Source organism: Heteronotia binoei, chromosome 15 (genome assembly GCF_032191835.1).
Source record: "Heteronotia binoei isolate CCM8104 ecotype False Entrance Well chromosome 15, APGP_CSIRO_Hbin_v1, whole genome shotgun sequence".
NCBI lineage: Eukaryota > Metazoa > Chordata > Lepidosauria > Squamata > Gekkonidae > Heteronotia > Heteronotia binoei.
The window spans coordinates 54,856,681-54,881,370 of NC_083237.1; the positions used below are offsets into that span (position 1 = coordinate 54,856,681).

The 24,690-nt window shown below is 45.7% G+C and overlaps 1 protein-coding gene across 1 annotated transcript in view; it reads left to right on the plus strand.

Moving 5' to 3' along the window:
• Positions 1–24,690, plus strand: part of ASIC2 (acid sensing ion channel subunit 2) — a 786,273-nt gene that overhangs the window by 665,484 nt on the left and 96,099 nt on the right. Inside the window, exon 2 of the mRNA XM_060256113.1 lies at positions 1,967–2,117. Within this exon, the coding sequence (XP_060112096.1) occupies positions 1,967–2,117 (151 nt within the window). The remainder of the gene's footprint in view (positions 1–1,966; positions 2,118–24,690) is intronic.

Genomic DNA, 24,690 nt, shown 5'->3' on the forward strand with positions numbered 1-24,690 from the left:
GAATCTGCCTTATGGCCTGGATGAATAAGTAGGGGTCTGCACACCGTCCATCTGAGGATTCCAGCAGAGGTGAAATTGGCGACTAATAGAATTCTTTTCAGAAGACGACCTTCTGAAGTCCATGCTTTTTTGATGATAATTTTGGGAGCTTGGGAGTCCTGCTGGGTTTATACTGCTTGCAGACTTAAAGGATGGCATATTGACAAGTGGGACCAGGTCACACCCATAGCACAAATGATAACACAGATGGTATGTTGCACAGCTACAGCTGGGTTAGAGCAGGGAAGGCCAATAGAACTAGACAACTGCTGCCTCAATCAAAGGCCTGACGGAGCAGCTCTGTTTAATAGGCCCTACAGAATTGCAATAAGTCCCACAGGTCCCTCATTTCACTAGGGAGCATGTTCCACCATGCTGGGGCCAGGGCAGAGAAAGCTCTGGCTCTGGATGAGGCCAAGCGGATGTATTTTGTGCCAGGGATTACCAGAAGATGTTCCTGAGATGAGGGTCGAGCTAGGGTTCCCAGGTCTGACTCAGGAAATATCTGGGGACTTTGGGGGTGGAGCCAGGAGACATTGGGGGTGAAGCCAGGAGCAAGGTTGTGACAAGCACGATTGAACTCCAAAGGAAATTCTGGCCATCATATTCCTTTTAAATGCCTTCCTTCCATTGGAAATAATGGAGGATGGGGGCACCTTCTTTGGGGACTCATAGAATTGGACCCCCTGGTCCAATCTCTTTGAAACTTGGGGGGGGGGGGGTTAAAAGGAGAGGTACCAGATGCTATGCTGAAAATTTGGTGCCTTTCCTCAAACAACATACGCCCAAAAGTCCCAGATCCCACAGATCGATTCTCCATTATACCCTTTGGAGTATATCCACAGGATATAATGAAGTTTCCAGTGAACATTCCCCTCTCCTGCTTTCTGTGAACTCTGAAGCTGGGGGAGCGCCTCCAAACTAAGAGACCCCCTGCTCCCAACTGGGGATTACAGCAATAAAGAACCACAGTTTCACATAGACAGGAAAAGAAGAAGAATTGCAGATTTATACCCCGTCCTTTTCTCTGAATCAGAGACTCAGAGCGACTTACAATCTCCTCTATCTTCTTCCCCCATAACAGACACCCTGTGAGGTGGGTGGGACTGAGAGAGCTCTCCCAGAAACTGCCCTTTCAAGGACAACTCTTGCGAGAGCTATGGCTAACCCAAGGCCATTCCAGCAGCTGCAAGTGGAGGAGTGGGGAATCAAACCTGGTTCTCCCAGATAAGAGTCCACACATTTAACCACTACACCAAGATAGCAAACTGTGTAGCACCATAATAGCAATTATATTGTAACAACAACAAAGCCCTTAAAGGGAAACGTCCGTATCGAATTAGAAATAGAAGCAATTACCAGCCGGAAAATAACTGAACTTTCATCCTAAATAGGAAGGACTGGTGCTTCAAATAGCAATTCTTTATGTGGCTTGAAGCCATGATGTGCTAAACTGCAAAGCTAAAGCCTTGGCTGATGAAGGTTTTTGAAACCGAAACCGGTCCCTTGAATTGACTTGATTCTTCTATTGGGCTTATTTACATCGTGACGACCTTTGTAATGAGACACTCTTCATGCAGCAAGACGAAATCTATTTCTAATTGGATATGGACGTTTCCCTTTAAGGGCTTTGTTGTTGTTACAATATAATTGCTATTTTAGTGCTACGCCGTTTGCAATTTTTCCCAACTGGGGATTGGCAGCCCTACATAGAGCGTATGTACAAGGGTTCCAGGCCAGTCAGTAAATGAAAGTGGGAGTGAGGCCGGGGCTGAGAGACAGCGGTAGGAAAATTTGGTAACTTTCCAGGCCTTCCCTGCTAGCCAGCTGCAGAGACATTTGCCTTCAGACCGATGTCCTTGAACGTGTCGAGAAGGCAACCCAGCAGTGACAGTGAAAGCCTTCTTTATGTCTTTCTTCCCCTCAGGTTTTTACGAAATACGGGAAGTGCTACATGTTTAACTCAGGAGAAGATGGGCACCCTCTGCTGACCACGGTGAAGGGCGGGACGGGCAACGGCCTGGAGATCATGCTGGACATTCAGCAAGACGAGTACTTGCCGATATGGGGAGAAACAGGTAAGAGGGGAACGTGCAACGAAACAGAGAAAAGCATCCAGTGACAGAGGCTGACAAAATTTGTTCCAGCAAAAGGTGTTTTGTGAGAGTTGGACTCTTCGTCACACGCAGAGGCTCAGTTCAGCTCTGACACTATTTAGCTATAAGGCTCAGTTTCTGAAACTAGAATTAAGCTTGCGGGTGATCACGCCAATCTTGGTTTGTCTTGAGAAAGGTTTGGTCAGCTTTGCTCTGTAACCAGAGAGAGAAGGATGCCAGAGAACAAACCAGGATTAAATCAGGATGTCCATGTCTATACATCACAGAATACCAGAGCCAACTGTGGTGTGGTTAGGGTATCAGTCTAGGATATAGACGAAGAAGAAGAAAAAGATACTGGATTAATACCCTGCCCTTCACTCTGATTCTCAGAGTAGCTTACAATCTCCTTTACCTTCCTCCACCACAACAGACACCCTGTGAGGTGGGTGGGACTGAGAGAGCTCTCACAGAAGCTGCTGTTTCAAGGGCAGCTCTGTGAGAACTATGGCTAACCAGAGGCCATTCCAGCAGCTGCAAGTGGAGGAGGGGGGAATCAAACCTGATTCTCCCAGATAAGAGTCCATACACTTAACCACTACACTACACCAAACTGGCTCTCGAGAACCAGGTTCTCTTCCCTGCTCTGCTGTGGAAGTTTGATGGCTGACCTTGGACCCATCACATTCTCTTCCCCAGCAGTCAGCATAGTGTAGTGGTTAAGAGCAGCAAACTCTAATCTGGAGAACTGGGTTGCATTCCCCACTTCTTCATATGAGGCCTGCTGGGTGACCTTGGGCCAATCACAGTTCTGTCTCCAAACTCTCTCTTCCCCACTTGTCTCATAAGGTGCCTGCTATGGGAAGAGGAAGGGAATGTGATTGTAAGCTGCTTTGAGACTCCCTGCGGTAGAGAAAAGCAGGGTATAAAATCCCAGGGCTTTTTTTTGTAGCAGGAACTCCTTTGCTTATTAGGCCACACTCTCCTGAAGTAGCCAATCCTCCTGGAGCTTACAATAGGCCCTGAACTAAGAGCCCTGTAAGCTCTTGGAGGAGTGACTCAATCAGGGGTGTGTGGCCTAATATGCAAAGGAGTTCCTGCTACAAAAAAAGCCCTGAGCCTACTCTTTTTTTCTTACCCTAACTTACCACATGAGTGTTTTTTGTTGGGAGGAGGAGGGAAGAACAATGTGGCAAATGAGGTAAAGATAAATAAGGTTAGCCAAGACTAGCTGAGGTTACTGAACTGATTTCAAACCATATCTCTTTGAGCCCCAAACTCCAACACTGAGGCATTAAACCTGTATCTAGGCTATACTTCTGTAGGCAGCAAATGGAAATTCATATGACTGAATGCTCCTCCGTACCCCCCCCAAAAAAAGATGTTTCTTTCACAGAGAAAGCTAGATGGGAGTAGGCTTGAGGCCTAGTTTCCCCTATGTTGTGGAGATTTGGTATTTAAAAGAGATTTTGGCTCAAAAATGAGGAAAATTTGACATCTGAAATCTGTTTTTCTCCACCTGATTTGCCTGCTGGGTACAAAAATACGAGTGCCTTGATTTGGGGGAGGACAGAACAAGACTGGTGGTACACCAGTGGCTGCCCGTTGCCATTTTGCCTCCCCTGATCTCAGCATAAGTAGTACAAGGGCACCTGACCCAAGCTGTGTTTGTTAAATGCTGTCATGTTTCTTCTGATTTAACGGCAGCCTTACGGACGTCCTGTTGGTGGCAGTCTTACTGAGGTCTTGCAGTCTGAGGGCTGTGGCTTCCTTGATTGAGTCGATCCATGTCATGTTTGGTCTTCCTCTTTTCCTGCTGCCTTCAGCTTTTCTCAGCATGATTGTCTTTTCCAGTGACTCTTGTCTTTTCATAATGTGACTGATGTACAATAGCCTCTGATTAGTCATTTTGGCTTCCAGGGAGAGTTCAGGCTCAATTTGATTGGACCTGAGAGGCAGGTGGCTGAGAGGTGGTATGATCACCATCTTCAAGTACTTGAAGGGCTGTCATATAGAGGATGGTGTGGAATTGTTTTCAACCAAGAGGTTGAAATTAAATCAAAAACATTTCTGGCTCAACATTAGGAAGAACATCCTGACCGTTAGAGCGGTTCCTCAGTGGAACAGGGTTCGTCAGGAGGTGGCGGGTTCTCCTCCCTTGGGGGTTTTGAAACAGAGGCTAGATGGCAGCAATGAGGATCCTGTGAATTTAGGGGGAGGTATTTGTGAGTTTCCTGCATTGTGCAGAGGGTTGGACTAGATGATCCTGGAGGTCCCTTCCAACTCTATGATTCTATTATTCTATGACTTAAGCTAGCTTTAACCTGATTTTCATTTGAGCTACTATTTTCTGTTTCCAGATGAGCTGTCAAGGTTCTTTCTGCTGTAAAGAAACTTTTTATGGAAACACATTTCCCCCTTTTCACTTTTTTTAATGTTTCTTTTTTTTCCAAAAGGAAAGAAAGAGATTATATAGGGATTAAGAAACAAGTACATTTTTATACAGGATGTATTAAACAAAGAGATAAAGAGCTATTTCTCCCCAGCATCCCACTCATTAGAGTTTTTAAGACATTTTCTACAATAATTTCATCATTTATACATTTTATATTGCATATTTCATCAATACTACATTCTTGCTGTAACTTTTAATACTCCCAAGTTTGAAGGAATTGATATTGAAAACTTATCCTTCTTTTTCTACATTAAACTACATTTATATGGTTTGCAATACATTTATAGACCATTTTTAAACAGTTTCTCATTCTAAGTTTATCTCCTGATTGCATAATAACGCTTAATCTCAGACATTTTCTGCAGTAGTTTCATCATTAATATTCTGTTTTACATATTTCATCAATACTACAAATTGGCTATAACTTTATACTACAATATACAAATTGGCTATAACTTTTAATATACCAAAGTTTGAAGGAAAGTCTATTATCTATCTCACAATAAAAAATAAGCAATATTTTGTTTAAAGTCCACTTTGTTGTACATTTATATTCAAAACTTGTTTTCCTTCTATTTCTGCATTATATTACATTTACATGCCTTATAGTACATTTATATGTCTTACAGTACATTTAAGAACTGTTTCTTATTCTGTTTATCTCCTGCTTGCAAAATAGACACTCATTCTCTCCTCATATTTCAAGATGGATCTGTTTCTCGAATAAATTGTTAATTTTGCCATTACTGGATAATCAATGAGTTTGTTTTCCCAATTTTTTTAGCTTGGACAGGCCTCTGATTTCCATTTTGCTGCATAAATAATTCTAGCTGCTGTCACCATATATTTAAATATCCCTTCCAAAGCTTTTGATAATTTGTTAGACAGTATTCCTAGTAACATATTCTTGGCTTCTATAGGAAATTTGAATTTTAAAGTATTCTGCATTTCCCCGTGTATTTCCATCCAATATGTTTTTTGCTTTTTTACAAGTCCATCACATATGGTAAAAAGTTCCCTCTATGTCTTGACATTTCCAGCATTTTCCTTTGTAATTTTTGTCGACTTCCCCCTTTTTACTTCTTTTGGAAATCTCTATAGAAGGTCTGTTTTAAGCACATATGAGCATCTGTTCAGATTTTTTTAACAACTGTGCATTGCCATCAGATTCGGTAAAAAAATATCTGGATATTTCATGTATTGCTAGTATACAGTGGGAACCTATGGCTGTAATTTTTGCAGTTCTTGCTGGCATGTAATACATCTTTATAAGATTTTTACAGCATTCTCTCTCATTCCTAAGTTTATGGAGGACTTTGCAGGCTTTTTACTTTCAACCAAACAGCTTCAGAGATGCCCTCTAAAGGATCTCCCCGCCCCCACACGCAAACACCTGATTCTCTGTACCACACTTCTGCTTTCCAATTCATTCAAGTCTTATAATTTTTTGCTACAAATTACTTTGTTTTAACTAACCAAACTATGATTTGTGCAAATTTATTTACTGGACAAAATCTGCTTGTTCAGAGTGTTGAAGGCAAAGACAAATAGAGTGTTGAAGGCAAAGACAAATAGATTCAAGGGCAGCTTCTATCCAAGTGCCGTGGTTAAGCTAAATGCAGGGTTATGAATGGTTATGTGTTTTTAGATGCATTTAAATGGTTTATGTATATGTCCTTTTGTGGGTGTTGATGTGTTGGTATGTTTGTGGAAGAGCACCTCATTTCGTTGCTCTCATAGACAATAAATTTATCTATCTATCTATCTATCTATCTATCTATCTATCTATCTATCTATCTACCTATCTATCATCTATCTATCTATCTATCTATCTATCTATCTATCTATCTATCTATCTATCTATCTATCTATCTATCTATCTATCATCTATCTACCTATCTATCATCTATCTATCTATCTATCTATCATCTATCTATCATCTATCTATCTATCTATCTATCTATCTATCTATCTATCTATCTATCATCAATCTATCTATCTATCTATCTATCTATCTATCTATCTATCTATCTATCTATCTATCATCTTTTTTGGATCAACCTCTGCTTCTGAAGGCCAGATTTTACTGTCAAAGCTGTGGTGTTCTGTAGCAGACATCCTTCAGATCAGGTTGCTGTTTATGTTCCACCCCTAACAACGCTTAAATGTCCTCCCAGCCCTTAGAACTGAGTTGTCACCAAAAAGAAACTAGTCCTCTACTACTGCCTGCTGCATAGTACTTAGATTAGATTTGTGAAAGATGGATCTGTTGGTGGCATTCAGAGGCACTCAATCTCTGACTCTCAGAGCCAGGAGGCAACATCAGGGGAGGGCCTGGGCCTCTGTACCCTGTTGTTGGCCCTCCAGAGGAACAGGTTGTTCACTGAGTGAGACTGGATGCTACAGAAGATGGACTATTGGTCTGATCCAGCAGGGCTCTTCTGATGTTGTTATCAGGGGAAGGCCTCAGCCTCTAAGCCCTATTGGCCCTCCGGTGGAACTGGTTGGCCCCTTTGTGAGACAGGATGCTGGACTAGGTCTGATCCAGCAGGGTTCTTCTTATGTTTTTGTGAAGACCTTGACCTCTCTGCCCTGTTGTTGGCCCTCCAGAGGAACTGGTTGGCCACTGTGTGAGACAGGATGCTGGACTAGATGGACCACTGGTCTGATCCAGCAGGGCTCTTCTTCTGTTTTTACTCAGGCGCAATCTACACATTAGTTTATTTGCTCATTCATCTGCTTCATTTATAATTTGCCTTTCTCTCAATGAGGACCCAAAATGGCTCATATCATTCACCTGTCCTACATTTTATCTTTACAGCAACCCTGTGAGGTAGGTTAGAGACTATGCGACTGGCCCAAGGTCACCCAGTGAGCTTTCAGGGCACCAGTGGGGCTTCAAACCTGGATTACCCAGATCTAATCTGACACTCTTAACAACTGCACCATACCGGTCCTCAGAGACGGTAGAATTTTTGAGGTGGCAAAGTGGATTGCACCATTTTAGACAGCAAGTGGGGAGAGAGGCATTTTTAAGGTGTTCTCATGTAAAATCTTCCTGCAGTACATTAGCCCATCAGGGAGAAAGGCTCTGTTCTGTCCCTTTGCATGCTGTTCTGGTTGTTTCTTTAGAGGGGCTTCAGAAGAAGATGATATTGGATTTATATTCTGCCCTCCACTCCGAATCTCAGAGCCTCAGAGCATCTCACAAACTCCTTTATCTTCTTCCCCCACAACAGACACCCTGTGAGGTGGGCGGGGCTGAGAGAGCTCTCACAGAAGCTGACCCAAGGCCATTCCAGCAGTTGCAAGTGGACGAGTGGGGAATCAAACCGGGTTCTTCCAGATAAGAGTCTGCACATTTAATCACTACACCAAACTGGCTTTCTTTATAAATACAAAGGAACTTTGATAAATATACTGCCTCCCCTCCAAATCATTAACGGTTGATCCATTACAGCCTATTTTCCCACCTCATTCTGCTGCGTATGTAAACACATTTAAAAAAAAAAATTCAGAGAGCCTGGCAAAGCAAGCTATTCCTCCTCAAGGGAGGAGCCTCAGCCCATGGAGAAAATAGAGGTTTTGCTCTGTAGCTCCTGTGCAATTGAGCAAGCCTTGCAAAGCAAGCTGTGATGCAGAAGGAAGCAAGAGAGAGGGAGAAGGAAGCAGATGAGAGCCAGTTGCTTGGGGGGGGGGGCTGATAGGAGCCCTCCAGGGGCCTGATTTGGCCCCTGAACTGTAAATTTGACACCCTTCCCTAAGGGTTAACAATCTAGACATCAAAGGGACAGGGGCAGAAGAGGAAACTGGAAGGAGCCCTCAGTTTGCCCTGCCTATCTATTTGACTCTCTTGTAACATCCCTTCTCTGGAGTCTGAGGCTCAGAGGCAGCTTCAAGGTCTTTTCTTCCAGGCCACAGAATTTCACTTTCCTTACCGCGGAATTCTGATTGTGCACGCAAGTTGGACACTGCAGCCTGCACCCTTCTCCACTGATCAAACCAGCCGCACGGACCTCTCTGCCTTTCTCTGCCAAGAGAAACCAGCTTTTCTTCTGCTTGTAAATCTCTGCCGCAGCTCCCTTTCTTCCCAAGTAGGACTTCATCTTGGGCTCTACTATTAAACTCCTCCATAAAACAACCTCGGCCCAGGCGCCAACAGCCTCACAAAAGGGAAGGACGCGGCTCTCTTTTAAATAACGTTAAGAGGCTGCATTACCTGGTAGCAATATTTAGTCATGGCTGTAAAAAAGTGACAAGGTTCTTGATTGATGTTGCCGGGAACATAAAAAGTCCGACTGGATGAATAACATCCTTAAAAGCGCCAGCAGGCACAAGAATAAATAAACCCCGGGAGAATGAGGAGGAAGAACGGAGGGGGGGGGTGTTGGCCGGGGAGCTTGTTTCTGAGCCAGTCCTGGTTGCCCTTGACCTTCAAGGAAGGCAGGAAGGGATATCACCCAGAGGAGAGCATGCAAATGTTCTCCCGTCTCATTGCGTCTTGGACCTTTTCCTAATGAATGGAGAAAACGAGGCAATTAGCTGTGTTTTCGCAGAAAGGAAAGGTCATTGGCGTTTTCCCGCCTTTGACAACAGCTTGGCCACCATAGAAGTGGAGGCATTTCTCCTTTGCGCACTTACACAACCGTTTCTGGTGCGTGAGGAGTGGACAAAGGTCCTCTCCGCTCCATGCCTCAGGGCTGAGTCGTGTGCTTTGTGTGGCAGAGAGGCAGGAGCACACAAAGACTTCCGCCATGCACCTAAGGCGACAGGTGGTGCAGGTATCCAATAAATATGGCTGAGCGTCACTCTGGGGAGTGCTGTGAGCTTAGGCCAGGGAGCCAGCATGGTGTAGCGGTGAAGAGCAACAGACTCTAATCTGGAGAGCCAGGTTTTATTCCCCACTCCTGCACTTGTTGAAGCCTGTGGGGTGTCTTTGGGCTAGCTCAAAATTCTCTCAGTGCCACCTGCCTCACAAGGTGCCTGTTGTGGGGGAGAGGAAGAGAAGTCGATTGCAAGCTCTTTTGAGACTCCTCAGGGTAGAGAAAAATGGAGTATAAAAACCTGCTCTTCTTATAGTTTTTATCAGGGGTCATTTTGTTTAAAAAGAGGTGCCGGAGCTCATTAGCACAACTCGTTTGCGTATGCCGCGTGCCCCTGACATCACCGAGAGGTGAACTATATTATATCAACTCAGCATCTCCCTTAAAATGCGTCTTGAATTATAATTGTCAGATTAAAACCTGAGCCCATTAGGGGAGGGCAGGGTACAAATTTGATAAATAAATAAACAAACAAAATAAATAAATAAATTATTCCCATCGTACTTTTAAAATTACTTTCTCCTCTGTGGCCACAGTGGCATGATGAAGATTTCCATCTTTCTGCTTTGGGTGTTTTGAGTATTTGCCCATTTTTTGTGGGGGGGAAATATTAGAAAGTTTGTCCAATCTTAGAGTTCAGCAAAATTCTCACAGGGGGATTGAACAGTGGAGCCCAGAAATAAGTATTGGGGGTGGGGTGTAAGAAAGAAAGAGCACAATAAAATGCAGAGGTACCGGAGCTCCTGTGAGCTCCTGCCCAAAATGAGGCTTGGTTTTTATTTATTCAGATATTTATGCACCCCTTTTCTCCCTATGAGACCCTAAGCTGCTTATAATATCATTCTCCCCTCCTCCAGTTGATCCTCACAGCTGACACCCCCATGAGGTAAATTAAGCTGAGAGAGAAGGACTGTTCCAAGTTCGCCCAGCGGGCTTCTGTGGCAGAATGGGGATTTGTAATGGGTCTCCTGGTTTAATTTGTGCCAACACAAAATGGCTGCTATGAGGGCAGGGCCAATAATAAGATGGCTGCCACGGGGATGAGACCAATCACAAAATGTTGGGAGACTCTAAACCAAGCATCAATTTGCAACAGAGACAGCAGGCTATTACTAAGTCCCCCGCCCCTCAAAAAGTGATGCCTGCCGGCCTTCACCTCATCCAGCATTTTTTTCTCTAGCGTTTGCCTGCTGAATACCTCCAAGTGCTCCGCAGCAGAGCATAAAGATTCCTCAGGGGAAAAATGATAAAGGTTTAGAGAAGTACGTGTAGTATGGAGGAAGTGGATAGAGAAACGCTTTTTCCTTTGTTCATAATGTGAGAACTTCAGATCACCCAAGGAAATTGAATGGCATTAGGGTCAGGACAGACAAAACTAGCATTTCTTCTTGCTGTACAGAATTGAATCCACTGTGTGGAATAACACCCAGCTTAGATTGCATTAAAAAGAGGCTAGATAAATGCATCTCTCTCAAAGTCTCATTATAGTCTCAACTGGAGGAAGAAGATTGTAGATTTATACCCCCCTTCTCTCTGAATCAGAGTCTCAGAGCGACTTACGATCTCCTTTATCTTCTTCCCCCACAACAGATACCCTGTGAGGTAGGTGGGGCTGAGAAAACTCTTACAGCAGCTGCCCTTTCAAGGTCAGCTCCTACGAGATCTATGGCTGACCTAAGGCCATTCCAGCAACTGCAAGTGGATGAGTGGGGAATTAAACCCGGTTCTTCCAGATAAGAGTCTGCACATTTAACCAATACACCAAACTGGCTCTCAGGATAGAGAACCTCCAGTTTCCACAGCATGCCTCTGAATCCCAGCTGTGGATGCCAAGTGTGAGAGAGTTCTGCCTTCATGCCCTGCTTGTGGAAAAAGTGCAGAAAGGGGCAACTAGAATGATTAAAGGGTTGAAACACTTTTCCTATGAAGAAAACTTAAAACGCTTGGGGCTCTTTAGCTTGGAGAAATGTCGACTGAGGGTTGACATGATAGAGGTTTACAAGTTTATGCATGGGATAGAGAAGGTAAAGAAGCACTTTTCTCCCTTTCTCACAATACGAGAATTCATGGACATTCAATGAAATTGCTGAGCAGTTGGGTTAGAACGGATAAAAGGAAGTACTTCTTCACCCAAAGGGTGATTAATACATGAAATTCACTGCCACAGGAGGTGGTGGTGACTACAAGCATAGACAGCTTCAAGAGGGGATTGGATAAGCATACGGAGCAGAGGTCCAGCAGTGTCTATTAGCCACAGCTTATCTTTGGAGCTCTTCAGTCTGGGACAGTGATGCTCTGTATTGTTAGTGCTTGGGGCGGGGCACAGTGGGAGGGCTTCTAGTGCCCTGGCCTCACTGGTGAACCTCCTGACAGCACTTGTTTTTTTTTTTGCCACTGTGTGACACAGAGTGTTGGACTGGATAGGCCATTGACCTGATCCAACATGGCTTCTCTTATGTTCTTACGACTCTTTGAAGCATCTAGGACAGTGGTGCTCACTCTGCGTTTTGTGAAGAACCGAATTCAAAATTACCATCAACCACAAGCCATTTGCTTCGCTGACGTGAGGTTTTCGAGGTTGCTTGCAGCTTACCCATTCCTCCAGTTGTGGCTGTTTCAAGCTGCAAGCCCCGCCGCACAAAGGCCTTGTCCACTTTCCTGAAACATAGAGAAGATGCCACACTGGGGAATGGTGCTCAGAAGAACCCCAGGTGGCACATTAAAGAGCCATGTGTGGCTCCCAAGCCACTGAGGAAGCATCTCTTGCCTAGGAAGCCATGGTTGTTCCTATGGCCTCCTCCTGTTGCTGGCCCCAGGCGTCCGGCCTTTAGAGGCACAGAAGTCTCACTCGGTTAGCGAGGCTTACGGTCGCCAATAGACCTCTCCTCCCCTGAATGTGTCTGATCCGCTTCTTCAAGCTATTTCTTAAAAAGAAACGGTCCTGCAAAGGTCAGCTGGGTTCCGGCTGTCTCAGTTGGATCATTGAGCAGAATGATTTGTTCCAGCGGCAAGGGGCGGTCTCTCTGGAGCACTTGAACTGAACGAGCGGAGCTGTTGCCAAAGCTGTTTTGCCCTTTTAGCTGATTCCTGTTCCCAATGAGTCATGCTTTGGCCTGACGCTCCCTCTTCCACCAATCTTTTCTCAGGGCCCTCTGCGCTCTTCCATTACTCAGGGAGCAAGTGGGGGGGGGGGGGGCCTTTTAAACATTCTTTTCAGACCTGGGGAAAGATCGTTTAAGTATGGATACAAGGAAGTGTACTTCTGGGCTATGTTCTCAGGCCCTTCAACGGGGATTGTGAGGGCTGGAGTGTAAACTTGGGACAAGGGTAGATTTTCATTATTGGTGGCGAGATAATTCGACATCCGACTGGGATTTAAGTGTGGAGGGGGGATTTATAGGAGCACCTCTGTTGCTTGATAGAAATCATGTCCCTGGATTGTTTTCTTTGCATAAATTAGAGCTGAAATATAGACTGTGACTGATTTCGCACTCACCCTATGCCGCTCTGGTGTTCCTCTTTTCAGCGCAACGTTCTTCCAATTTCGCACTACCTTCCCCAGGGCTAAAGCTTGCATCGCCGTTTTTGCGAGGCAAAGAAAAAACCGCTAAAAACCAGTTTCTCTTTGCTGCGCAAAAACAGCGATGCAAGCTGAAGCCCTGGGGCAGATAGTGGGAAATCGGAAGGACGCCACATTGAAAAGAGGAACGTCAGAGCGGTGTTGGGTGAGTGCAAAATCAGAAGAAGGGTGTGCTGCAGGGCTTTTTTTTGTAGCAGGGGCTCCTTTGCATATTAGGCCACACACCCCTGATGTAGCCCTGGAGCTTACAGTAGGCCCTGCACTGAGAGCCCTGTAAGCTCCTGGAGGATTGGCTACATCAAGGGGGTGTGGCCTAATATGCAAAGGAGTTCTTGCTACCCTGGTGTGTTGGGAATTCAAGCTGGCTGCTTAAACATTGCTGAACATTTCATCAGGTCATAACTGTCAGACCCACAGCCAAGCAGCAGTGATTTTCTCAGCTTTGTTACATTTGTTACAACCATGTTAACAGTTGTCTGATCTGATCTGTGACCTCAGGGCTGTCCTTGTGAGTAAGAAGGAAGGGAATGCATCCAAGCTTGGGCTAAGAGTGAAAGCTAGAAGGCCTTGCCTTTGGGCAGTGGATTCTGGGGCAATTTACCAGAAACTAAATTTAGGGCAGCTGTCAACAGTGGCAAAAGAAAGAAGGTACAGGGTATCTTAGAGTTACAACAACCACTGCAGGTATCAGGGATGAGGCCTTGAACTTGGTAGTAAACCATTGTTTGCAGCACAGTGGCAAAGCGGAGCTATGAATGTGCTTCGTGTAAAACATGTGCCATATTTCCAAAAGGCTCTGAACTCTCAGAGGTAAAAACTGTAGAATGGGGGGTGGGGAGGGGAGAGAACAGGGATGGAAAGTCAAGTGGTCAAGGGAGTGCATCTAAAATAAAGAAGGGCTGGCTCAGGAATGCCTTTGCAGAGGAAGTGGATCTTGAGAGAAGACTTGGAAGAGGAAAGGAAAATGTTTTGGTAGGTTAGATTTGAATCTAGTAGCTCCCCGGGGGTTGAAAATGCCATCAAATCACTGCTGGCTTATGGCAACCCAGTGGGGTTTTCAAGGCAAGAGATGTTCAGAGGTGGTTTGCCATTCCCTGCCTTTGTGTCACAACCCTAGGCTTTCTTGGTGGTCTCCCATCCAAGTTCTAACCAGGACTGGCCCTGCTTAGCTTCTGAGACTGGGCAAGCCTGGGACATCCTGGCCAGGACTGGGAGCACCTTAGAGACCAACTCAAAAGGTCAAAGCTCCCCATCTAAGGTTGCCAATCCCCAGTTGGGGGCAGGGGATCCCCTGGCTTGGAGGCCCTCCCTCCGCTTCAAGGTTATCAGAAAGCAGGGCGTGGGGTTTGAATGTCCGCTGGGCATTCCGTTATACCCTAACTGGAGAGCCAGTTTGGTGTAGTGGTTAAGTGTGCGGACTCTTATCTGGGAGAACCGGGTTTGATTCCCCACTCCTCCACTTGCACCTGCTGGAATGGCCTTGGGTCAGCCATAGCTCTGGCAGAGGTTGTCCTTGAAAGGGCAGCTGCTGTGAGAGCCCTCTCCAGCCCCACCCACCTCACAGGGTGTCTGTTGTGGGGGAGGGAGATAAAGGAGATTGTGAGCCGCTCTGAGACTCTTCGGAGTGGAGGGCGGGATATAAATCCAATATCTTCTTCTTCTTCTATGGAGACTGGTCCCCATAGGGTATAATGGAGAATCAATTCTTGGGTATCTGGGACTTGGGGAGAGGTGTTTTTTGAAGAATTGGCACCAAATTTTCAGCATAGCATCTGGTGCCTCTCCTCAACCCACCCCCACCCCCAAGTTTCATAAAGATTGGACCAAGGAGTCGAATTCTATGAGCCCCAAAAGAAGGTATTCCCATCTTTCTTTATTTCCAAGGATGGGATAGCACTGAAAAGGAGCATGAGTCCTTTAAATGTGATGGCCAGCACTCCCTTTGGAGTTCAGTCATGCTTGTCACAACCTTGCTCCTGGCTCCACCCCCAATTTCCTAGTTCCACCTCCAAAGTCCCCAGATATTTCCTGAGCCAGACCTGGCAACCCTGCCTTCATCAGACATGAGGAGAATAGAAATGTTGCTCTTTTAGCCTGCTTAGAGGGTGTGTGTGTGTGTGTGTGGCACAGGGGGTCTTGTAAAGAATGCTTGTAAATGATGCAAAGGTATAATATATACAGTAATCGGCTTGATTAGACCAGAGGGGAAATGCTTCTAACCAGGATAAAAGGAGTCAGATCTATATTTCTGCTCTATTAGTGTCTGCCAAAGGGAGCTTTGGATTTCAGAAGCTTGCTCCCTGAAACTCTGGTTCGTCTCCAATGTGCTACTGGACTCAAATCTAACTATTCCACCACAGACCGACTCTGAAACTGCTTTGTGAATGGGAGGAACGCACGGCCAGGCCTTATCGATGCCGAACTGAGAGCTCAATTTTGTTCTTGGGGCTTGCATTCTGTGTGCCTGCTAGTGGCATTTGCAGCTTTGTCATTCTTATTATGCTGCCGGTTGGAAAGATTTATCTCCCCCTCCTCCCTCTTTGCCGCTGTCTTTCCTTCCCCTGCACAGTTCTAACTGAAAGGCGCTGCTCAGTGTGGCAGCACTTTGCTGGAGATTGCCTTTCCCTGCCTGTTCTGATGGGTCTTGTGTTTGTCGACCTGCCCTGCTCAGCTCGACCGTCACCATCAAGGGTTTCAGAATGTTATATTGATATAGTTAACAGTCTTATGTGTGTTAGTATAATTTTGACCTCTGAAGAAGGCCCTCAGGGCCAACGCGTCGAGTCCTTTGGTTAATATACATGTGCAACCATTCTTGTGATTCTTTGTTATTGGATGTGCAACTTTGTCTTGTTGCTGTATGCTGTTTTTGAGTTTTGAATGGAATCCCGTATGGGCCATTTTGAATCCTAAACTTCTGAGCACTGTATAATAAACAGCTGTGTTTTTTTTTTATTTTCTAGTTGCTCAGCCTTTGGGCACCTGAGATGCAAAGTAAAAATGCCGAAAACTGAATGTCTGAAAAGGCTTTGTCATCCTGATAACTTCACTTATTACAGTGATGTGTACTTGATGTGTCCCATATCCTGGCCTTAGAACTTTATTTATTTATTTAAATATGTTATATTTATATCTTTCCCATTTTATGTAGACTCAAGGCGGCTAACAGCATAAAATACACAATAAACAATAAGCAATATTAAAACAATAAAACAATCAGGTGAATTGCAATGGTGTCACTCCAGGCGTATAATATTTTCTTTCTCAACGTGTTCTAGGCAGTTAGTACTAAAGCGCGATAGATCCAAATGTGGTGGCAGCCCTTTCCCATTAGATGTCAGATGCCATCTGAAACAGTTCAGTCTTGCAGGCCCTGCGGAACTGCAATAAATCCTGCAGGGCCCCAATGGCTTCTGGGAGGGTGTTCCAAAGTATTGGGGCTGCAACTGAGAAGGCTCTTGCTCTGGTGAAGTTAGCCTCTTTTAGCCCAGGGACAGCCAAAAGATTTTGAGAGCTTGGTCGCAGGGCTCTCTGGAGAACATGTGGGGCAAAGCGGTCCTGCAGATAGGTAGGTCCTAGGCCATATAGGGCTTTGAAGGTTAATATCAGGAGCTTGAAACGGATTTGGTATGCAACAGGCAGCCAGTGCAGCACTCTCAGCACAGGCTGAATGTGCTCCTGCCAGGGAAGTCCCATTAGTAGCCTGGCTGCAGCATTCTGCACCAGCTGCAGCTTCTGAATCTGAGTCAAGGGCAGCCCCATTCATTCATTCATTCATTCATTCATTCATTCATTCATTCATATCTATCTATCATCTATCTATCTAGCCAGTTTGGTGTAGTGGTTAAGTGTGCGGACTCTTATCTGGGAGAACCGGGTTTGATTCCCCACTCCTCCACTTGCACCTGCTAGCATGGCCTTGGGTCAGCCATAGCCCTGGCAGAGGTTGTCCTTGAAAGGGCAGCTGCTGTGAGAGCCCTCTCCAGCCCTACCCACCTCACAGGGTGTCTGTTGTGGGGGAGGAAGGTAAAGGAGATTGTGAGCCTCTCTGAGACTCTTCGGAGTGGAGGGCGGGATATAAATCCAATATCATCTTCTTCTTCTATCTATCTATCTATCTATCTATCTATCTATCTATCTATCTATCTATCTATCTATCTATCTATCTATCTATCTAATCTATCTATCAGATTTATATCCCGCCCTCCCCTGACAGACTCAGGTAGAGAGCATTGCAGTAATCAATTCTCGATGTGACCAAGGCGTGGGTCACCATTGCTAAGTCACCGAGCTCAAGGTAGAAGACCAAGTGCCGTGTTTGCCAAAAGTGTAAAAAAGTGGTTCTGGCAGTGGCTGCTACTTGGGCCTCCATAAGGAAGACTCCAGGAGCACTCCTGAGCTCTTAACCCTCAATGCTGGTGTCAGTGGGACCCCATCAAAGGCTGGTAAAGGGATCACCCTTCCCTGGCTGCCGTGACTTAGATAGAGAACCTCTGTCTTCGTTGGATTCAGCTTTAGCCAGCTCAGCCTGAGCCGTGATACCACGACTTGCATATAATCATATGTATACTGAAGTTCCCTTTGAAACGAATACTTGACGCATCAAACTTGGTCAAACGTAGAACTCTAAGGTATTTCTGAATAGACCCTGAAAGCCAAAAAAAACCCCAACTCCACAGTCAACGGCTGCATCCACACAGCACTGGAAACTGCCTTTTCGTCTGGCTGTAGCAATAGTTTGCAACTTGTTCACACAGTGTAGCCTATTTACGAATGATTGCTATAGTGTGACAACCAGATAAACAAACACTGTGAACAGTGTATTTTCCCTACTCAAAATCTCCTCACCATCCCTGAGCCTAAGGAAGTCCGTCTCAAGGCGACTAGAGACAGGGCTTTCTCTACAATGGCTCCAACATGGTGGAACCAGCTACCGGAAGAGGTGAGGGACCTGCGGGATCTTACTCAGTTCCGCAGGGCCTGCAAGACAACCCTCTTCCGGTTAGCCTACGCCTGATTGGATAAATGTAGCCTGCTAAACTGCTGTGTTTTATACTGTGTAGTTTTAATGTTATAATGTTATAGTTTTTAGGTTTTTGAATGCTTAACTTTTAAATGTAATAACTTTGCTTCTGTTTTATTGTTTTATCGTTTTGTCGTCGTTGTGAGCCGCCCTGAGCCATTCTGTGGGAAGGGCGGGATATAAATTACGGAATAAATAAATAAATAAATACTATGAACTGTGATCTCATGTTGTTGTTTTTTCATAGTGTGGCAACCATGCAATATCCAGTGACGTGTGGATGCAGCCCATGTGACACTATTTTATTAGGACCAACCTAATGGCACAAAAATGTTCAGTTCCCCAGAATTCTTCATCAGGCCAGATGTTAGAAGGGGAGATGGGGAGGAAGGCCAGATGGGGAGGAAGCAGATTATTACAGCATATTCGTGAGATCCTGATACGAAGGGAAAAAATCTCGTGCCAGCACTCCGTGGAGATCGTGGCAGGCAATGAAGATTATGTGTTGAGTTGCTGTAGGCTAGAACTATATAAGTAAGTAAATATGTTGTCCAGTACCAGTGGCAAGAGAATCTGGGAAGGAAAGGGTTAAAAGAAGGGGTGGAATTCTAGCAGGAACTCCTTTGCATATTAGACCACACACCCCTGATGTAGCCAATCCTCCAAGAACCTGGAGGATTGACTACATCAGGGGTGCGTGGCCTAATATGCAAAGGAGATCCTGCTAGAATTCCACCCCTGGTTAAGAGCATTCTCTCATTCCGGTAAGCTCAGTAGTTGCCCCACCCTCTCACTAGTTAGATGCTGAGTCTCTTTAGCCATTTGCTTCTCGTCTGTTTCATCCAATATAGGAGCTTTCTTCTTCTCCATCTTACTGGGGCTTGGAGCTGTAGCAAGTTAACCTTTTTGGAAGTTACCGTAATCGTTCACAATAAGTTCAAGCCTTCCATGAATGACATGCTTCTATTTTTAAGTTAAATTTCTTTCTCTTGTTACCATTGGAGACAGATCATCTTTATAATTTTCCCCTTAAACCAAGAAATGTGGAGGGTCAGGGATGCTACGCAAAGCTTCTGGGCTTCCAATGCAATTGCTATTTTTACAATTAACTGAGTAAATGCACCCTGACCGCAGCTGGCAAGGAGTGCAATTTTATGGGGGGGGGGGGGGGAGTTGTAATTGTTTGGCATTTCTAGCGCCTGGTCATTAAGTCCCCCAGTACCTTTGGCTGTTTCCTTTTACCACCTGAGTGGGGCAGTTTGCTGTATTGTTCTCCTTAAAGAGCCAGTTTGGTGTAGTGGTTAAGTGCACGGACTCTTATCTGGGAGAACCGGGTTTGATTCCCCACTCCTCCACTTGCACCTGCTGCAATGGCCTTGGGTCAGCCATAGCTCTGGCAGAGTTGTCTTTGAAAGGGCAGCTGCTGTGGGAGCCCTCTCAGCCCCACCCTGCTCCTTCACATGAAGCCAGCTGGGTAACCTTGGGCCAGTCACAGTTCTCTGAGAGCTCTCTCAGCGTCAGCTACTTCACAGGGTTTCCCTTGTGGGGAGAAGAAGGGAAGGCAATTGTAAGCTACTTTGAAACTCCAAGTGAAGGGTGGGGTATAAATCCTGTTGGAATTTTGAATATTTATATTGTATTTGTATATTGTATGCCTTGGCAATGTCTAAAGTTCAGTCATTATAGCGTTAGATGTGTCAATCAGACTAGAGCTGATGGAATGTTAAGCAGAGGCTTGGAAAACTACGGTTAAAGAAGAGCATTTAGCAGTTCTGTGTTAGGATCTGGAGTGAGCTGACTGAGTAACAGCTTGTTCATGATAGCTTAGAGAATAGTGTTATTATTTTCATCCCAATGTCCCTACCCCTTTAGAAATAAAATATATTTTTCAATATTAAAGATCTCTCAACTCTTTTGTGATCTGGCGGTCCATTGAGCTATCTGAGAAAGTTTAAATAATTTCCCTCACAAAATTTCCAACAAATCCAACTCCTCCTCCTTCTCCTCCTCTTCTTCTGCTGCTGCTGCTGCAACAAGAGTTTCAGAATAAGGGATGCTTCGACTCTCAAAAGCTTCTCCTCTGAAACTCTTGCTGGTCTCCAAGGCGCGACAGTCTCGAATCTAACCTTTTCACAAACTGAATGAAGCCAACACGGAATGGCAGTTTGCATATCTAATAACAACCCTTCTTAATGGAAAACCCGTGTGCTGAGAAGGCAACCCTGTTTCCAAGGTGGGAATGCTGTTCCTGGCGATGGAGATGCCATGCCCGATTACGCAGAGCAGTCGTCAAACCTCCCTGGAAGAGCTTAACATTTCCTTTCCATTATCAGAGGCCCTTTCCTCCATCTGGCCTTTCTTTTCCCTTCGTGCTGCGTTCCCACCTTAAGCGGGTAAGATTTGCAGCACAATCCGAGATGCACCCTTCGAGGGGCCTACAGGCTTCACTGGACACAGAAAGTTGTAGCTGCATTTGGGATTTCTTTGTTGGAGCATGTTTTCCTTGCTAGGAGAGGAGCAGCTGGAAGAGGGTGACTTTTGCAAGGGGAAAGTGGTAGGAAGAGGAAAGACTAGGGTTGCCAAGTCCAAATCAAGAAATATCTGGGGACTTTGGGGGGGGGAGCCAGGAGACTTTGGGGGTGGAGCCAGGAGATGTTGGGGGCGGAGCCAGGAACAAGGGTGTGACAAGCAGAACTGAACTCCAAAGGGAGTTCTGGCCATCACATTTAAAGGGACAGCACACCTTTTTATACACCTTCCTTCCATAGGAAATAATGAAGGATAGGGGCACCTTCTTTTGGGGCTTTTGAAACTTGGATGGTATTTTGGGGAGAGGGACTAGATGCTATACTAAAAATTTGGCACCTCTATCTCAAAAAACAGCCCCCCTAGAGCTCCCGATACCCATGGATCAATTTCCCATCATTCCCTATGGGAATCGTTCACGGAGGTGCATGATGGCTGTGGGGGAAGGGGCTTCCCCCGCCAGCCAGCTGGCTGGGGGAGGGGGGAGTCTGTAAAACCTGGGGATCCCCCTCTGGGACCTGGGGATTGGGAAGTCTAGGAAAGACTAAGCCTGGAGAAGTCCAGGTTTTGTTCCTGCTGCCGTGAATCTAACTGGGTGAACATAAGCTGGTCACTCTCTCAAGTGAACCCACCTTGCAGTGCTGTTTTGTAGCTAAAATGCAAAGAGAAGGCGCTGCTTTGAGCTCCCGAGGAAAGGAGAGAGGAGCAGAAATACTTAGCAGTTCCTCTTCCATTTCCAATCACAGCTTTCAGTGCAGCTTTTCAGCTTAAAAAAACCAACTAATAGGAAACTGCTCACACAGCTCCTGTGGACCTTTTGTTGAAAGAACATGCACTGAAGGGGTAACCTTGTTTGCGAATTGAAACCCGTGTCTCCCAAAGTGGAGATCAGACCCACACGTGTCTGCGTTCCGGCAACCTTTGAAAGGGATGTAGGTCTTGTACTTCAGCCCGACCTTTTCCAATCTACAGAAGCACCCACCCACAGCTATTTTAAGCTGCTTTCCAACAAGCTGCGTTTTTGAAATTTCGGCCAAGAGGCCCTGCGGTAGAAAATCAGAGGTGCAGCTTAATTGCAGCCTCAGCTTTATGAGGGTTTAGCCTCAGAACCCCGTTTGAGCTCAGCTTTGGAATATGTGTTGCACCGATGGTGTCGAGGACATGCAGACTGGCTAGAGAGTGAGAGGCGCGATGTTGATTTGCACAGAGGGGTCCATCACTTGAGTTTCTCCACACTGGAGCTGGAGCTGAATGTGTGAATTGACACCTCTTTAAAAGCATCGAAGCTATACAGAATCAAAGAATCACAGAGTTGGAACGGGCCCTACAGGCCATCTAGTTCAACTCCCGGCACAATGGAGGATCACCTAGCTAGAGAATCCCTGACAAATGTTTGTCCAGCTGTTGCTTAAAGTCTGCCAGTGAGGGGGAAGTTCCCCAGCCTCCCTCTCCATAGTTCTATCCAGGGGTCATTTTGTAGAAAAATAGGTGGTGGAGCTCATCCAGGGACTGTTATGCAGCTGCACCTACTATTCAATGGACAAGGAGATGGAACTCTCAGAAGGAGGAAGTGGAACTCTCAGAAAGGATCAGGAGCTGTGCTCCTGTGAGCTCCCACTGAATCTGAGGCCTGGTTCTATCTGTGGTTATCTGCAAGCCCTTTCGATCTGTTACAGGTTTGGCAAACAGTCTGTGCGCAACAGAGAATCTTGCTGTGCATGGTCCCCTCAATTCACAAGTTGTGTAAATCGGTCAGCGCGCGTGTTTTTCAGCATTGGTTTTCACAAACTTGTACTCCTCAGAAATGTGTGCTTCCACTCACACGTACTAACTGGAAAAACATACACTTTGCCCTATTTGTTCAAGTTGTCAATAACGCACTGGGCTTTTTTTGTAGCAGGAACTCCTTTGTGTATATTAGGCCACACACCCCTGATGTAGCCGGTCCTGGAGTTTACAGTAGGCCCTGTACTTGTAAACCTTGTAAGCTTTTGGAGGATTGGCTACCTCAGGGGGGCGTGGCCTAATATGCAATGGAGTTTGTGTTACAAAAAAAGCCCTGATAATGCATAGGAAGAGGTTTATACATAGCACAGTCTCCCCTTAATTGTCATGTCTTCAGTGCAATCCCACACGTGTGCCCACACTGAATCCACTCAATGGACAACAGTTACAGGTAATTGCAACCTTGTTTTTATGCTTGCTCAGTTGGCCAAAATTATAATGTCCAGAAAAGTGCTCATTCAGACATGCGGGTTATTGCTTGATCTCGTAACCCTTGCATGGTTAATGCACATGTGTGAACAAGGTGGTATTCTCTGCATTCTTCCTCAGTATTTCTCAGCATGAGTCTGGCTTCAGCCTGCATCTCTCCCTGATGAGCCGGGGCAGCATGGCTTCCGCAAAAGCAAGCATGGCTTCCGGGGAAGCTCATCATTCCAGCAGCTAGAAATCTAATCTCTGTTCTCATTTTGTAGGATGATGCGTTATGGCGGTGGGGAGGGGGGAAACTAGATTTCGAGCCAAATTTGGCTCTGTACAGTACATTCAACACCAAGCTTTGTAACTGTTGATTGCTTTCTTCAACCTGAGCTGCCGAGAGCGAGGTGGTGACGGTGATGGATTTGTGTGGCAGCAGCAGGGAACGTTGGGGGGGGGGGGGCGGGGAGGAGAGACAGCATCCCCAGGCATTGCACCTGCAAAGCGTTAGGAAGCATTTGAACATTGTGAACAAGAGCTGCTGTTTCAGGGAGGGGGCACAGACAAAGTGCAGGTGACAAACAGCTGTGTCTCGTGGTCCAGGGATGCGGGAGTTTGCCTGGCAGGGTTACCATGGAGACAACTGTTAGCATCACTTAGCATCTCACTGGACTCTTATGAAAGGGAACCGGTCGCAAAGTCCGAAGCTTCGCACTAACCTGGAGTTCAGTTGCAGTAACAAAGAGGCCTGGAGGGCAAAGGGAGTCGATCAAGCTCAGTGGAAATCAACCTGTAGCCCAGGGAAAGGCAGCTTCGGGCAGGAATGCACAGAGGCAGGCAGCCCTTGTCCTCAGATGGTGACTCCGGGGCTGTGAGAGAACAGCTGGAGGAGAAAGGAGAGTAAAATCAATGTGGCAGGAAGCAGGACAGGGGATCGAAGCGAGGAGAAGGGAGTGGGAAGGACTCATCTCTGTAGGATTCACGAGGCCCCCAACTGCAGGTTCCAAATTAAGAATTGCTTGCTCAGACTAGAGGATTATCGAGACCAGCATTTAAAAAATAAAAAAAAATGCTCCAAATGCACCAGCCTTGACATTGATGGCTACATGTTCCCCTGAATAAAGTACGCTAAAGTAGAGCGTTGTCGTCTGGGCTAGGCCTGGAGAGAAAAAGGAAAGGTCCCCTGTGCAATCACCAGTCATTTCTGACTTGGGGGTGACGTTGCTTTAACAATGTTTTCACGGCAGACTTTTTTAACGGGGTGGTTTGCCATTGCCTACCCCAGTCATCTACACTTTCCCCCCAGCAAGCTGGGTACTCATTTGACCGACCTCGGAAGGATGGAAGGTTGAGTCAACCTCGAGCCAGCTACCTAAAAACCCAACTTCCGCCGGGGATCAAACTCAGGTTGTGAGCAGAGCTTAGGATTGCAGAACTGTAGCTTTAACCCTCTGTGCCACGGGGCTCTTTAGCAGACCTGGAGGTGTGTTGGTATTTTATGATGAAACCTGCACTGAGCCTGTTCTACTGGAAGGGTGGGCTAAAAATCAAATTAAATAAATAAATATTCTGAGAAGCCAATGCCAATTTTTTTTAAGCTGGGGGTCACAAAAAAAATCTTACAGCTCAGCATCTTTTTTCAAGCTCCAGGATTCAAACCAGGGACATGTGAAATAAGGGGGAGCTTTTGAAGCTTATGTGAGAGCGCATTTCCTCGCTCCGCAAGCGCATCTCCTCCACCAAAAAAGAAAATCTTGACAAGGTTATGGTTTTGTGATGTTTTCTTTCCTGGATATTGGTAATTCAGATGTGAAATATGCTTTGGCTGAAGCCTGCATGGGGTTTAAAAATAACATTCAGCAACATTGAGACATGAGTGCTAAGAGCACGAAAAGATAGTTTTTGCAGAGTAGGACTAACAAGCTTGTTTAATCAGAAGTCAAGTTTGG